The 15,639-nt window shown below is 42.9% G+C and overlaps 1 protein-coding gene across 2 annotated transcripts in view; it reads right to left on the bottom strand.

Moving 5' to 3' along the window:
• Window positions 1–2,787: 2,787 nt before the first annotated feature.
• LANCL2 (LanC like 2) overlaps window positions 2,788–15,639 on the bottom strand; it is a 28,385-nt gene continuing 15,533 nt past the window's right edge. The window contains exons 4-9 of one of the 2 annotated variants that reach the window (XM_033165122.1): window positions 15,064–15,211; window positions 13,674–13,820; window positions 10,805–10,987; window positions 8,481–8,657; window positions 5,755–5,827; window positions 2,788–3,202 (exon numbers count right to left, since the gene is read on the bottom strand). In XM_033165122.1, the coding sequence (XP_033021013.1) occupies window positions 3,087–3,202; window positions 5,755–5,827; window positions 8,481–8,657; window positions 10,805–10,987; window positions 13,674–13,820; window positions 15,064–15,211 (844 nt within the window). In that variant the 3' untranslated portion in view covers window positions 2,788–3,086. The remainder of the gene's footprint in view (window positions 3,203–5,754; window positions 5,828–8,480; window positions 8,658–10,804; window positions 10,988–13,673; window positions 13,821–15,063; window positions 15,212–15,639) is intronic. The other variant, XM_033165123.1, reaches the window with a different exon arrangement.

The raw sequence follows: 15,639 nt of genomic DNA, 5'->3' as shown, positions 1-15,639 counted from the left end.
TGTGCTCTTTCTATAATAGCTTCAGCCCTCGCAAAGCCCATCTTATGCCAGTTAACCACATTCTAATCAAGATATCTGGCAGTTCAGGTAACTGCTGCCTGCATGCCTGGTGCCAAAGGTTCACCACAAGCAGAGTCTTTGTTGTTTTGCCTCCCTCTCAGCTTCATAGACAGCAGTGCACCCCTTGGGATTTGCTGTCAAGCCCATGGTAACTAATGCACCTTTGCATTAGGGCAAGTATGCTAATAGGAGCTTGCAAACCAGCTGCCAGGGATGTGGCTCTGATTGCTAATGAGACCTGCCACAGTGCAGGTCTCTTTATCTTGGTTTCTTTCTCCCTTCCGAATTATGATATCCAGCTTCCATTATCAGAGAATCAAGAGTGGGCCTCATGAGTCATCGTATTCACATACCCCCGAGGCAATAGGCCTCATTAATATCAGCCAAGGCCCTCCACGAGAATTAAAGCACGTAATCCATAATTCAGTTGTAGACTGAAAAATGATGAGAGGAGCTGGCTGTGGGACTTCGATATGGCAAGGGCTGCTGCGGAAAAGAACAGGAAAAATTCCTCTTTATCATACAGCCATTGATGTCAAGCAGCGGTTTCCCTTTTTGCCAAATGTTTAATTACCGGTATATCTTAAAGGCTCACTGCCTGTCATTTTTTTTAATGGAAGCTCTGGAATCCTGGTATTTTTCACTCTCTGCTACCACAAATGAAATTGAAAGAGAACATATGCATCTCTCTTGCACACATCCTTAGATAAAACAAAATTAAAAATTAAAAATTCCTTCCAGTAGCACCTTAGAGAAGGATTATTTTTTCTGTGCAGGGTTCCTTGGAAGCAAGTCTCACCCAACTCAGCGGGACTTAAAACATGGAGTGGATCAAGTTACACAGCCTTGTTTCATTCATATGTACTTTTGTTGTTCAGTCGTTCAGTCGTGCCCGACTCTTCATGACCCCATGCTCTGGTCCATGGGGTTACGAAGAGTTGGACACGACTGAACAACAAAAGTACATATGAATGAAACAAGGCTGCTGTCTCAAATGTTAGTGCTGGGCTCTCCCACAGTCAACCATAATACTTAAATCTCATACATTGCACTACAATATCATCATGTTGGAAGTTTCCATGTCTTTGCCAGCCATGAGAGTGGTGATAAACTCAGTGTGATGATGCCACATAACACTGTAAGAAATCCCAGTGGATGGAGGGGAGCTTGCAGTGTTGCCAGTTTTGGTGGCACTAGTAGTAGACTCATGGCATATGTAACATGTAGTTTCAACTAATGCTGTCTGTTGTCAGAGCACACGGGCAGGTAGGTAAGAAAAAATTGTTCAGAACACATCTGTAATTTGCTAAATTTATTTTTTTTTGGAAAACAACTTTAACAGCAAAACATTGTGATAACTGACTTTCCCCCTAATCCACCACCCCTTCTTCCAAAACACTCGCGTTTACGTTGAGAGGCTCTCCTTTTTCCGTTAGAATAAAGCAGTGCAACAAAACTCAGAACAATTTGATACAACAACCTTTAAACATCCCATCTAGGAGGTGGGGTTCACTTCTCAGCAACCGTGACTGGAAGCTATTCAAGAAACCAAATTTCTCCCATATAAAAAGTACACCCAGCAATGCAAATTGTCAAAATTTCTGTTAGAAGATGTGGAAGAGCAAAATGTAAACAAAACAAAGTTATGACTAAGGACCTGAGTGACACACTCACTATGTAGCTCTTCAGACAGAGGAACAATGAAGCAACCTTTCAGAGGGTGAAGCAACAAAAATGGGACCATCTACCGGTATGTCACCCAGCAAGGAGATTGACAGTCTTACTGTTAATTAGAACTGGATACCTTGGCCCCTTCTCAGAAACTTCAACAGCAGTAGTAAGCCATTTCATTTCCCAGACTCCTTCCCTAAACTGCAGGGCTGAACCCACTACTACTTTTGTGTGGCTCTGCCTAGTTTTGTCAGAAAACTTTCCGTTTTACATGAGAACTGAAGGGATGATGTTCCTCTACAAAATTGGTGGAATTATGTAGGCTACTTAGGGCATGTCTATGGCCCCCTCCCTACATTGAAAGGATCTTGTATTTCAGATAGCACTTAAGAGAGTTTTCAAATCTGAAAATTAATCTCATGGAAGTACTTTTGAAAATGTGCATTGTAGACTTATTTCCAGGGTGGGTGGGAGGCACAGAAGATGTAATGCTCACCTCTTTAATTTGAAGTGCGCTTCCCTCTTGGGGGCACAATCCAGTCCCACACATCTCGACAGCAGAGTGTAGTACTTGTTTAATTTTTTCCCCATGGAAACCAGTGCAACATTCGTGATTCACTTTAGGTAGATTGAAAGCCTTAAAAAGTCCCCATGGTGGGCAGGGGGAGATAGATTTGGGGCATAATTTGGCCAGACGTCAAGTAACAGATTTCAACGGCAGAATTTTAATCAAATGGTTAACCTCTTCGAGAAAATCAATGGGGGGTAGTGATTTATTTTTTTAAAAGGTTCTTAACTCTGACTGAACCATGCTCTTGATGTCTTTGGGTGGGGTGGAAGGAATGTTCAATGACTTTGAAGTTGTGAGTCCAGAAAAGGGTTAACCAAGCTGTGCATTTGGCTGGGCTTGCCTCCCTCATTCATGGTGGCTAATAGGCAGAGAGAGTGTTCCAAATGTGAGGTCCTGTTTCAGCAGTGGAAAGAGACGTGTGTGCTGTCATTACAGCCATGCACAGAAAAACAAGCAGGACTAGATGTCACTGACCAGTTTTCAGCTTCACAATGAACGGGAAAAAACTTTACAGTTACGGACAACACCAAGGAACATGCAAACACACTCAGAAAGACCTGAAAGGACAACTGTGAAAACTGAAAAAGCAAGAGTCCCAATGAACTTAAGCCTGCTCACTGCCACAGCTCAAGGCATCTCTTAGAATGAAACGTGGAATTCTCTCGCTCATGCAGCAACGACAAGTGTGGTTCTTTGGAGAACAGGCGAGAAAGAGTTTTTCCTCCAGACTTCACTTGAGGCACTAAGCAGTCATGTTGCTTTGGGCATTATCTCCAGTTTCCATTTAGCTGTTCTGCTCCTCTTTGCTTTCTTTCCTTTGAGGGCCGAGTTCAAATGCTGGGAAGCGGGAGTTCTGGGGGTCGATTATGTCAGAGAGGAAGTGGATAGCTCCTGCCATACCTGAAGCAGACAAATCCCAAGTTCAAAAAAGCACAAAAACGGAAAGCCTGGATCCTTTGGTCATGATCTTATCCTGAGAGAGCTGCAAGGGATCCCCATATTAAATACACATAAAACAGTCCATAACGGAAGGCAGGATTTGCCTGTTTATTACTTTCAGTGCCTCCAAAGGGATTGCACCTGGCACATTTTATGGTTGGCCTCTGAGCACAGCTGCCAGGGTATCTGCTACAAGATGCACTACTGGCATCTACTCTCAGAAGTCTGGCCACAGGGGACGTGAGCTCCAGGAATTGGGCAGGAGACTGGCTTTTAGTGGTGGCAAGGGGGACATTCAGAGAGCTGCAGGAGAAAGCCAGAGGACCACACACAGCCAAGCTGTTTCACCAGGATTGATTCAGATAATACATCTTATATCCTGGAGAGAAAAGCTGTATTTGCATTTGTAAAGCACGTTTGGCTTTGGTGTGTTCCTGTAGCATTAGGGTAAAACCAAATTATCCTAATTTAGCCAAGTATGAAAAACAGGGTATTGAAGATACCCCTCAAGTCCCCATTTTTCACAAATGACTGTTGGGTAAGAAAAGTTGGCCATCTTAATGAAATGCAACACTCTGTATTATAATTTTGTAACATGAAGGACATTTCCGTGGATGAAAATGCAGGTTTCTTATGTGTGAAATGTAGTGATAATGTCAGCACAACTGTGGATACTCTTGAAAAATTCTGCAGTTCCATGCGTTAACAACAGATGGCAAATGAGTCATTTCTGAAAACAACCTTCAGTTCTGAGCATCAATGGTCTATTTTTTAGTTTCCATGAGAAAGTTAAACACCCAGAGACTATACATTGCTGAGATCTATAATCCCACCCACCAAACTCGACCCTAAAACAGATTACAGCATAGAACAAATCAGATCTTCCAGCAACAGTAATTCAGTTGCTCTGGCAACGTATTTCAACAGGAAAAGAGAACAGCGTTGTAGAACTCAAAAGGACAAAATGCAGCAAAGGTCAGTTACAGTATAACTAAAGCTGCAGTTCTTTGCTAAATTATCTGTCTGCTTACCTGTGAAGAAGCACCATTGAATTCAACAGGACTTTTGAGCAGACATGCTTACACGTGGGAGAAAGTCCCACTAAACTCAGTGGAACTTATTTCTGAGTAGACACACACAGGATTCAGCTATTCATCCAATTGAAATCAGTTATTTCCCAGTAAACATGAGCTAGGACTGGGCTGCTACCCTACTGAAATCAGTGGAATAGGATTTGCTGTGACACACTTAAATCCATGTCAATGAATATATCGCCACCTCTCTCTATAGCCTTCCACCCATGAGAATGCACTGCTTAAAAATGACCCCAATTCCTTCCTAGCAGGAGGCTGGTCCCCTGATCTTTCTTGCTCAATTAAACTTAATGGTTGGGTGGCACCATTTGCATACTGCCATGTGCAGATGGCTTAGCACCTTTGGCACAATGCCATGAACAAGGCTCTCAAATGAGACTCTGTTCTTGTCAATGAATAGAGTCAAGGACGGCCACCACTTGCTCAGACTCCAAATAGATAACTGCCATGATACCCAAAGATCAACTCACAGAATCAAAGAATCGTAGAGTTGGAAGGGACCCTGAGGATCATCTAGTCCAACTTCCTGCAATGCAGGACTATGCAGCTATCCCATACGGAGATTGAACATGCAACCTTGGCATTATCTGCACAACTGAGCTATCCAGGCTGACCACCGTGAGGAAAAGGAGCTGGAATTGCCCTGCAGATGAGGCAAAAAGCAGGAGGACTTCAAAATGTGACAACTAGGAACTTGAAGTCGATGAAGAAAGTTTGCTACCACTTTCAGGACAACAAAATATTATTTTGGGATGCAGGAAAAGCATGGCTGCACATGCATTTCAAGTCTGGCCGTGAATATTAAGCAGGAACCATGCACATTGCATTAAGCAGGCTTGTTGTGCACCCCTATACATATCTACTCATGAGTAAGTCCCACAGTGTTCACTGGGCTTTACTCCCATGTAAGCATGTTGAGACTGCAGACCTGGACCTGGTTCACACATGGACATGTGAGCATGTGGACTCCAGAAGAAGAGATTTCAGACACTTTGCTCTTCCCCGTTGTTCTGCTGCTACACTGAGCTAAGCCACAGCTGGGCGTAGCATGTTGTCTGAACTTTGTGGTTCAGCTCATGTATGTGCTCCTTGCAGACTAACCAAAAGGTCTAATCAGGGTTTGTCCTATGGATTACTGTTTATTGCTTGTCTGAGAGAGCTAAATCACAAGCCCAGGTTCAGATGGCACACTAAGCCACACCCTGACATAACACAGCGGCAGAACCATTTCCTTTCCTGGAGTCCACAGGCTCATGCGCTCAGACACGGATTGGCTTGGCATAACATGTGAACCAGGCCAATATCAGCTTAAGTGAATTTACAGTCCAACTAAACCATGTAGTTTTGAATTCAATCATATAACAATTTTATAAAATATATGTTACTGAATACAGAATTCAACAATAAAAAATGTCTTGCCTTCAAACAGTGAATAGGGTCGGTCAGGAATACGACAGCCATGTGCACCATAATCCAGACACCACTCTGCAAACTGGGGGAAATGCAGCAAATAGGGATGAAGAAATAATAACTAAAATATTGAAAACCAAAATAAATAAAGATGTATATCAAACAGATATGAAATACTGTGGCGTGCAAGAAGAAGTCAGCTCAAAGTCAGCTGATTAAGAAGTCTAACTTCAGCCCTAATAAAGTTTCTGATGAGATTTCAGGAAATTGCAAGTGCAGATTATCCAAAATCCACTCTGCTGTGATTAAGGTTTACAAAGAACTGACCTCTCTCTCTCTCTCGTTGGACACAGTGAAAGGAAGAGATATCATCTAGTAAGTTGCAATGTAAGTCATGTGCTTACCTCAGAAGGGAGCATAATGCCCTCAGTAGCCCAGAGCTCAGAATAAAGCCCACCAGCAGCCCTTTCCTACGTGAAACTCTCAAGAGAGGGAGAGATACCTGTTCAGAACCAGTTCAACAAAGACTGATAGCACCTTGAAAAGAAGTAGCTCTTGTCTTGTAAATAAATGTCTGTGTTTAATGTTGAAGCAGCTTCTTGTTCCTTCTTGTCTGGGGAGATAATGGAGGAGTGCGACTTGGGGGGGGGGCAGTCAAACCGATACGGAAGAAACATGTTTTGTTGCAGCTGGGGCAGGTGAAGGTGTCTGGTTGTGCTGCTGCAGATGCATCATGGTGCTTTGAATAAAGATGGTAAACATACCCCTTAGCAGCTAATGTATTCACCATCTTTGTTCAAGAGGCTATGTCACACTGGTAGCAACAACATTTTCACAGTTTTCTACAGAAGTGCTGTCACTGCTCCAACAAAACTCACCTCACTGATGGCTCCTCCACTTAACAGCCACTAGGTCTTGGTCCAGGGACAGGCTCTTTCCATGAATACCAGCTAATTTGGGCAGAGGCTGCCTCAACCTTGGAAGTCAGCTTCACTACCCCATCTCATAACTCTCCCATAACAGCAAACTCAAGCCTGCATACTTATGTAGACAGAATGGCAGCATTCATGCACAAAAAGGAGGTATCAGCAGTGTGTGTGTCAGAATTTTCAGAAATACAGAACGTCTTTAGAAAATAAAAACTCCAGAAATCACCCCAGAATTGGTCTTACTAAACATTTTCCAAGACAACAATGCCCACTTACACCACAAAGAACTCATAACCCACCTACTCTCAGCAGCCAGAAACATCATAGCCAGACACTGGAGAGACCTGTCAGGAGTAAGCATGGACCAACGGTACCAAATAGTATGGGAAACAACCCTACTAGAAAAACTGACCAGTAAGCTGAAACTGGCACAGGGACAAATAGATGAAGACGCCTTCACCCCGGTATGGTTCCCCTTCATCACACACACAGCCCAACAAGACAATGACAAAAATCTACCGACAGCATACAAATCAGTATGGCTAACCTGATCAAAAACACTCACCCACCCCACTCATTCAGGAAACCAAAGACCACCACAGCCAACCACAAATGAACAATCACACCCTACGCCAACCCTGACCTGTCTCACCACCAAAGGAACACAAGTGAACAACAGAGAACCTGCACAAACAACGCTGACACCAAACCCTACATATATTAAGTAAAATATAATATCGTCACCCCACTCATCTCCTCCATCCCGCCCACCTCTTCCCCCCTTTTCTTCCTAATGTCTCAACAAACGAAATTGATTTGTAAAAATGTTACATGGGAAAAATACGAGAGAGACATTGCACACACCTTTGTAAATCAAGAAAATCTTCAATAAAAAATACTTGAAAAAAATAAAAATAAAATAGAACCCCCATCAACAATCATAGGTCACTGAGAACCAAACTCGTTCAGTGGGCATAAAATGCCAAAGTAATTGGGAAAAAGCACGGCTGGAACCCTAAACGGGATGCCCCACCTTGAAACATTTCGTTTCAGGCCCCACTTGCTTTATGTGAGTTACGTGGACACTTTGTTCCCGAGTCCCTCCCCTTCTCTTGTTCTCTCTGCTTTTTTCTGTTAGATTGCCGATAATTCTGCCGGGGACCCAGTTTATTCTTTAAAGTTACCGTATCAAGTATAATTTTGAGACCCTAAACTAAATTATGCTGTTGTTGTTAAGAATTAGTGCTTTTTCTGGGGGTACTCAAGGGCATGCAGTACCAGCACCTTTAAAAAAAATGTTAAAAAGTGTGACACTTGCTACAACAACCTCATGTTGAGTACCAGCACCTTTTGTCTTAAGAAAAAGAAAAAGAAAGGACTGAGAATAATTTGAAAGTTCCTCTTCTTTTGCACTATTTATTAATTATCAGGACGGGAAAAACAACACCTTCTTTCAGCAATAAATAATCAAGGACACAGAAAGAAGAACAGAGTTATGAGTAATATCCAATTAAGGCTACAATCCTAACTCCACTTACCTGGGAGTAAGTCCTGCTGAACTCGGTGAGTGGACTTGCTTCTGCATACACATGGCTAAGATCACACTGTATATCAAGAGAAGCCAACATGGTGCTCTCTAAATGTTTCCTGGACTGCAAGGCTCACAATCTCTGACCATCTGGAGGGCACCCTGTTGGATACTCCTGATCTAAGTCATACTCTGAGCAAGTCCAGTGAAATCAATGGGTTATAACTAGCATTGAGTATCACCCAGCATGTGCATCTGAAAATAAAATTAAAGAGTACCTTGCAAGCTCGATAGAGGTACTTTTTATCCTGAGTGAGATGATAGAGGGATAAGAAGGAGTAGCCATTGCCAGCTGTCCCGTGGCAGATGCCATAGCCTTTCCTCAACAATCCTCTCTGCCAAATGACATCACTACATTCTATTGCGTCCTTCAAATATTTATCCTCTTTGAAAACCTGCAGAAATGTGGACACATGTTTAGCCACAGCAATGAACTAAAACTACTCACTATTTTTAATGGCGGCCTTCTTGGTGGCTGCTCCCAAACTTTGAACCTCCCTCCCCTAGAGAAGCTGGATTGGCTCCTTCCTTGTCCTTCGGCCAGCAAATAAAGACCTTTTCATCCCAGCAGGCTGTTGGGAACTGACTGTTTTTAATAAAAGGGCTGGTGCCTGCCATGTTGTTTCTGGGCGCCTGGGCAAGCAGAAGGCTCCGGATCCGTTGGTGGCATGACCTGGGTACCATGTCCCTGATGCTCTGTGCTGTGTGGCCAGCCAAGGGCTCCTTTTGCCTGGGTGCCACGGATGAAGGGCAGGGGCTGCCCGCCACCACCAGCGCAATGAAGCAGGGGACCCCTGGTGTGGTCTGCAAACACGGGAGGCCCAGGTTTCTGAAGCAGTGAGAACCCTCGTACTGCAGATCCGCTTTGCCCACAGTGAGAAAGGGGTGCTGGCTGACAGGCAGTGCTGGCATGGGGGACTGGATCCCCCATGCCCCATGGCAGAGAAATGCCAAATCTTCTTCTGGCTCTGCCTCGAGGGAATACCCATTCCCTTGCTGGGTGGGTGGGTGGCAGGTGTGTGTTTCGCTGGGTAGGGGAGCTTGAATGTGCTGGAGTTTACAGAAGCTGGCAGCTGCAACCCTCTGAGTCAGATGCCCTGGGTGGTGTTGGGAGGCATGAGATTTGATCCAAGCATTTCTTGACTCAATAGGTTGTGACACTGTGATCTTCCTTTCTACCCAAACAGTCTAAATTTAGACTTCATGCTACCCAGAGCAGGAATCCGTGCGTTTCACTTTAATTGTCTGCACAAGGCATTAGCAGACAACTAGCAGCAAGGATCCTAAGAGCTGTTTAGGGTCAAGCAACACATACCGGTACTTTTTAATTTGAACAGCTGACACGTCACATACTACCGTATTTTTCCATGTATTAGACGAGGTTTCTTGACTCAAAAATCGTGTCAAAAAACTGGGGTCGTCCAATACACGGATAGTGACATGGGGGGGGGGAGCAGCTCACCCACCCGCACGCCGGTTGCTGGGAGCGCAACTTCGCCTGATGCCGCTGTGCGCGGGAAACGATATAGGGAGTGTTTCCTGCCCACAGTTGCATGGGGGGAGAAGCTCAACAACTTTGGGCCACCTCCCCTCATTTTCTTAAAATTGAGTCCCCAAAAATGGGGGGGGGGTGTCCTTATACATGGGGGCGTCTTATAGACGGGGAAATACGGTAATTTTGAAACTTCCACATCTTCAAAAGCAGTTTGCCATATGGCATCAGGAAGGTACCTTGTGTTGCTATTTTTTCTCCTCAGAAATCCCGTTGGACTTACAGAATTAACCATTTTCTTAATGCATGCAGTACAGACATTCTGTCTTAAGAAGCAGTGTAGACAACATGCAACCCATACTATGGGTTCCCACTGGAAACCTGGGAACCCAACTTTCAGTTTTGAAGTACCGTAGTACCTTGGTTCACAAACGCCGAAAACCCGGAAGTAAGTGTTCCGGTTTTCGGAAGCCAAACGTCTGGTGCAGCTGTCAGCTATTGTTTCTGGGGCACCTGCACCAATCAGAAGCTGCGCCTTGGTTTTTGAACATTTCGGAAGGCAGACTAAGTTTGCCGCTTTTGTGTTTGCTATTTATTTTGTGTTTTTGAGGCTTTTTCGATTAATTTGTTTTTGTGACTGTGTGGAACCCAGTTCAGCTACTGAATAACTGTGTGATTGCGGAAATGGATAAAAGCCCCCCACCCAAACAATGACTATCATCAGTGCATGTAAGGGAAAAAAATTATTTTTTATCATCTACAATACTGTCTTATTTATTTTATAGTACAGTAAATTGATTATTGCTTTCATTTTTTGCATCAATGGTCTCATTAGAGAGTAAAATTCATGTTAAATTGCTGTTTTAGGGGTTGTTTTTAAAGGTCTGGAACGGATTAATCCGTTTTGGATTACTTTCTATGGGAAAGCGCACCTTCGTTTTGGAACAATTTGGTTTTGGAATGGACTTCCGCAACGGATTAAGTTTGAGAACCAAGGTACCACTGTATGCATTCTTCCATGCCGCATGATTGAGCAAAACAAGGACATACCTTATATGCTTGCATGAGCATATGGATGACTCCTGGGGAACCATGGCACCAATGCACCAGCCTGTCAGTTTCATTACTTAAAGACGATGGATAATTCCCAGATCGAAATTTTTTATGGCGCACATAGTCAATGCTTGGTTTCACCAGTTCTCTCAAAGTCTCTTGATCCACATTGCACACTGGCTAAAATATACAACAAACACACAGTATTTTTTTCCCTTCAAAATAAAAAGCAGTACATTTTTTCATACTACTACAAATCCATGCTGATGTGCATTCATTTTATGAATCTGGAAAATAATTTTACCCTTGCTTAACTGGACACAGTGAAGGTGGGAGACAACTGTGGCTGTTATATATTTAGAAGTTGGCCTCACATGTTACAAGGAGGTGCCAATAGAGAGTAACACAATTCACTTAGGCATCCTCTTTTTACCCTGCCACTAATTCTTCTGAAGTGTCCACTTGTGCATGTCCCATACCAAAAGTTACATGAGCATTCCCACTGATAGGGAACTTGTACATCTCACAATGGGAAAGAGAACAGAACAGCCATTTTGCAGGAGGGTGAAAACAGCACACAGGATGAATCATGTGTGCATCTTTGGCCAGTGTTTCCTTGGGGCATAGGAAGTGGCCTTGTAACCTCTGAGGTGGAGTACCCCAATGATCAACACTGGGACCTCTGGACTTCCGGGGGAGGAACATGGTGGATTGAACATCTTCTGTTGGAAGGTTGCCGACAATTACATGGTGACTGATGTTAGCCAGACATAATTCTTAGCTATCAAATTCACTCCAGAGGCAAGAGTGAAGAGCGGATTCACCTCTGGTGGAAAAGCTGTTTTCTACAATGGGAGACTGAGAAACTGTCAGCTCCTGGGAACCTGGATGGAGGTGAGCGATTTAAGAGCCAAGGAATCAACATCTTGCCCCAAAGCCACATAAGAGCCCTGGTGGGCATAGGGTCTGCAAAAGCCTCCATTTCCCTAATTATACCTGAGACAGTTATAAATTATGATTCAGAGAAGTTTCTCTGTGTGCCATTGGAAATGTACATTTGGTGTACAAGCTACTTTCTGACTTTGAGAAATGATTTTGTTTGTTTGAACCAATAAAGTTTTAAATAATCAAGGTTGTTCTGAGTTCTAAGAATTTTTATTTTCTTTATTTTTATTTCTCTTTTCCCAAAGAAAGTGTTGCCTTGAAATCAAAAGTAATTCTGCCATTTCATTCTTCCTCTGTGGGAAAGGAATGTGCTTTGATAAGATATAAAGTCGTGAAGATCTTAAGGTGGAGATGGTAGCTGTAAGGAGACTGAATTGTTAATAAGATCAAGAACATACAACGTTGGACATTCCATTGACTGTTAGCATCTTTCAGCTAATGTTTGATGAACTAATAAAAGTCATTAGAGCGGAGATTCATGAAATGGTAAATGAAAGATTCCAGCATTTGTGGGGGTTGGGGTAGATGACCCGGGGGGGGGGGGCTTCCAACTCTATGATTCTATGAAAGCAGACCAGAGAAGGATGAAATGGAAAGTGGAATCAAAGAGAACACAGAGACTTTGAAGAACAATATGAATAAATGATTGCCAGAACGGGAGGGTGAAATGGAAAAGTCCACACAGGTATTAGGGAGAAAAAACAGCCAAATGTTGGAGTTGTAAAGCCATGGGTCAGATGAAGAGACATCCTGAGTTAGCAGAGATAGAGGTGAGAGAGAAAGGATTCTGTGGACAACTCAGAGTGAATTCAGAGGACAAGGCTATCAGATCTCTGGTGCTTTTCTTGGAAAAAGAATGGAAGGAGTGTAAATGGAAGGGATACATTTTTAAAAATCAAGATAGGATACAACAGGAAATTGGAACAGAAGATATGGAACTGGGTGAAAATTAATGAATATATAATAAGAAAAGAAATATTGAATATTATTTTAATATATGATCACAGTGGTGAGACTCTTGTGTGGACAAAGATGAAAAGACTAATTATTGTTTAATATGAAGAAATGGTTGTTAAAGTTATCAGAGAGAAAGTTGATATGTTGATAAGAGAAAAACTATTCCTGACATTTATTTAGAGAACGCCTTTTGGACTTTTGTGTAAAAAGGAAAATAGATTCATCTGAGTCAGGAAGATTGGGGAAATATTGCGTAACAGAAAGTAGATCAGTTGCATGAAAATATTCTAGAGTGAACATTTTGAATAATTTCTTTTATGTAACTGACAGTAGAAAAAAAGGAAATTCTATTTGTTTTTCTTCTCTTATTCTCTCTTCTTTTCTTCTATTTTTTGTTTTCCCTTAGTGTTTTCTCTTTCCCTGTTTTTGTTTTTATTTAGTTTCTTTTATCTTATTGTATTATGAAAAAACTTTAACATCTTATTTTATTTTTTATTTAATAAAGATCAACACTGAGACCTCTGCTTGTTCAAAAACAATTGAGAATCAGGGGTGAGCAGTGAGGTGGCCAAGTTTGCCCATGATGCTAAATTGTTCAGAGTCATTAAAACAAGAAGAGATTGATGTGAAGAGCTCCAAAACAAGCTCTCCAACCTGAGTGATTGGGTAATAAAATGGCAAATGCAATTCAACATAAACAATGTGAATAAGTGCAAGTTGATGCCTGTTGGCCACTGTGAGAACAGGATCCAGGACTAGATGGGCCATTGGCCTGATTCAGCAGCCTCTTCTTAAGACAAGTTCCCTTCCCTCACAGTTGCCCTCAGGAGAGTCTCCTTCTCTCCCCACACACCCAACCCTCAACCCCCTTTTCCAAGCTGGCTCCTATCACCACAGTTATTAAAATAATTGACTTGGGTTAGCTGCCATAAAAGACTTATTCACATGCATGGAAGAACATTACCTGCATAAGCATATAGTAGATCCCAGACATGCCATGGGCTGCACCAACGTATTGTTTTCTGTGCCACTGATACAATAATGGACACCGTTCTGTCTTTCGTTCCTCTCTGGAAAAGTTTTTACCTGATTCAATGATGGAATCCACCACCTGATGCAGACAGATAGAATAACAGGCATTCCATTATTCTGAGAGAACATCTCACATCTGGACGGTACGCTCTGTAGCCAAAGCCGTAACAGTGGTGTTATGCAAGTCTAAAAATTTCACAAATTTCTTTATGTGACCAGTGGGAATTGGTCTTGCAATAACCTTCTCAGACACTACTCTGAACTTCTTGTTCCAGCCAGAAAAATGAAAGAAATCAGGTGTGGAGAACCTTTGGTCCTCCAGATATTCCTAAACTACAACTCCTATCCTCCCTGGCCACTGGAGTTGTAGTTCAGCAGTATCAGGAAGTCCAAAGGCCCCCCAAACCTGCAATAAATGCATAGGTTGCAAAGGGTATTCAAGACTTCCTCCAGGTACAATTTCTGTTACTACATTTCAAAAAGCAATGCTTTATTGCTAGTGAAAGGGACCCCAGCATGTGGAGCAATTGCATTAGTGGCAGCTGCTTGCAAAAGTGTCAGAGGTGTGTTTTTTCTAATGCTTAAATATTATTACTTCATTAGAGACCAAGCATGCCTTCTCTGCTGTACAACTGAAATGCAGGAGCACTCAGCTATCTTTCAAGAGGGCTTCTGCAATACCCTAACATTTTGTGGGCCCCTCATTTATTTAGGTCTTTCAAAAAGGCAAGGCACTCCCTTCTTCTCCAGCATTTGAAGAGCAGATCCTCTCCCCCAATGTTTCTCTTGAAAATCAGATATGTCAGGACAGACTCTTGCAAATGTCTCAGCCCGTGGCTTCCATTAAGCATGGATATAGGACCACTAGTCATAGATAAGTACGGGCAGCACCTGTTCTAGGTGTGTCCGATATGTTTGTGACTGCAACCATGCACATCATGCCAAACCCAGAAGTGACCCAAAAATGTCACAAAAAGGGGCAGAATGGGGTGGCCTTATGTGGGCCCTGCTGATACACATGGGGGTCCAGAATGTAACCCCCATGCAAATCAGGCACTACCTGTACACTATACTAAGAAGAAAATATAGGCTTTTAAAAGAGCATTATGTGGAAAGCCCCAAAGAAGGCAGGGAGTGGCTTGGGAAGGCAAGATACAGTTCTGCAAGATTGAAGCAACAAATGGGACCTGTACGGAGATAGCTAAGTGCTGGCAAAAGGTGGGAGCCATTACAAAAGGCACCACGAACCTCCAGTGATTTCTCCTCCCAAACCACCAACTCTGTACAAAGCCAATTCCTGGAAAACAGTGCTTGTCCCTTACCTCCTTGATAGCAGACTGCGGCACAGCCTCAGGTCCAATTTCAGTATTCAGATAAAGCAAGGCATACAAGTAACCAGCTCTTCCATAAAGCAGCTCATCTGGAAGGTCAGAATCTGTGGCAAGAACCATTCTCTGGAGCTGCAAAAGTCTGGAATGAGAAAGAATTGGAGGGTTCTTAGTCTTTCATCAGATCACACCCAAGTATGGAAAACTTGTAAATACCGGTAGGTTGCCACAGTGAATAGGAACTGCCTCCAGGTGATCAGGCAAGTAAGCTTTCTGTACACAGAAAAGACTCTGCTCTCCTTTTTTGCAGGCTGTCAGTGTGTCACATGCAACTAACACAGCAGGTTGGTGTAGCCAGGTGAGCTGGCAAAAACCACTGTGGGCTTGCAAAGCTAACTGAAGCTGAGGCTTTTCTAGGTCAAATCATTTGAAAAAGAGGCCAAAATAATTTCGTCAGAACACAAGAAGCCATTGGTTCATCTAGTTCAGTAGTGTCTCTCCAATATTTGAAAGTTTTTTTTTTGTCCAGTCCTATCTGGAGATGAGAGGGACTGGAAGTAGGATTTTCTG

Source organism: Lacerta agilis, chromosome 12 (genome assembly GCF_009819535.1).
Source record: "Lacerta agilis isolate rLacAgi1 chromosome 12, rLacAgi1.pri, whole genome shotgun sequence".
Classification (NCBI taxonomy): Eukaryota; Metazoa; Chordata; class Lepidosauria; order Squamata; family Lacertidae; genus Lacerta; species Lacerta agilis.
Note: the sequence above shows the minus strand (reverse complement) of the source record. Positions and strands in the feature narration are given on the sequence as shown.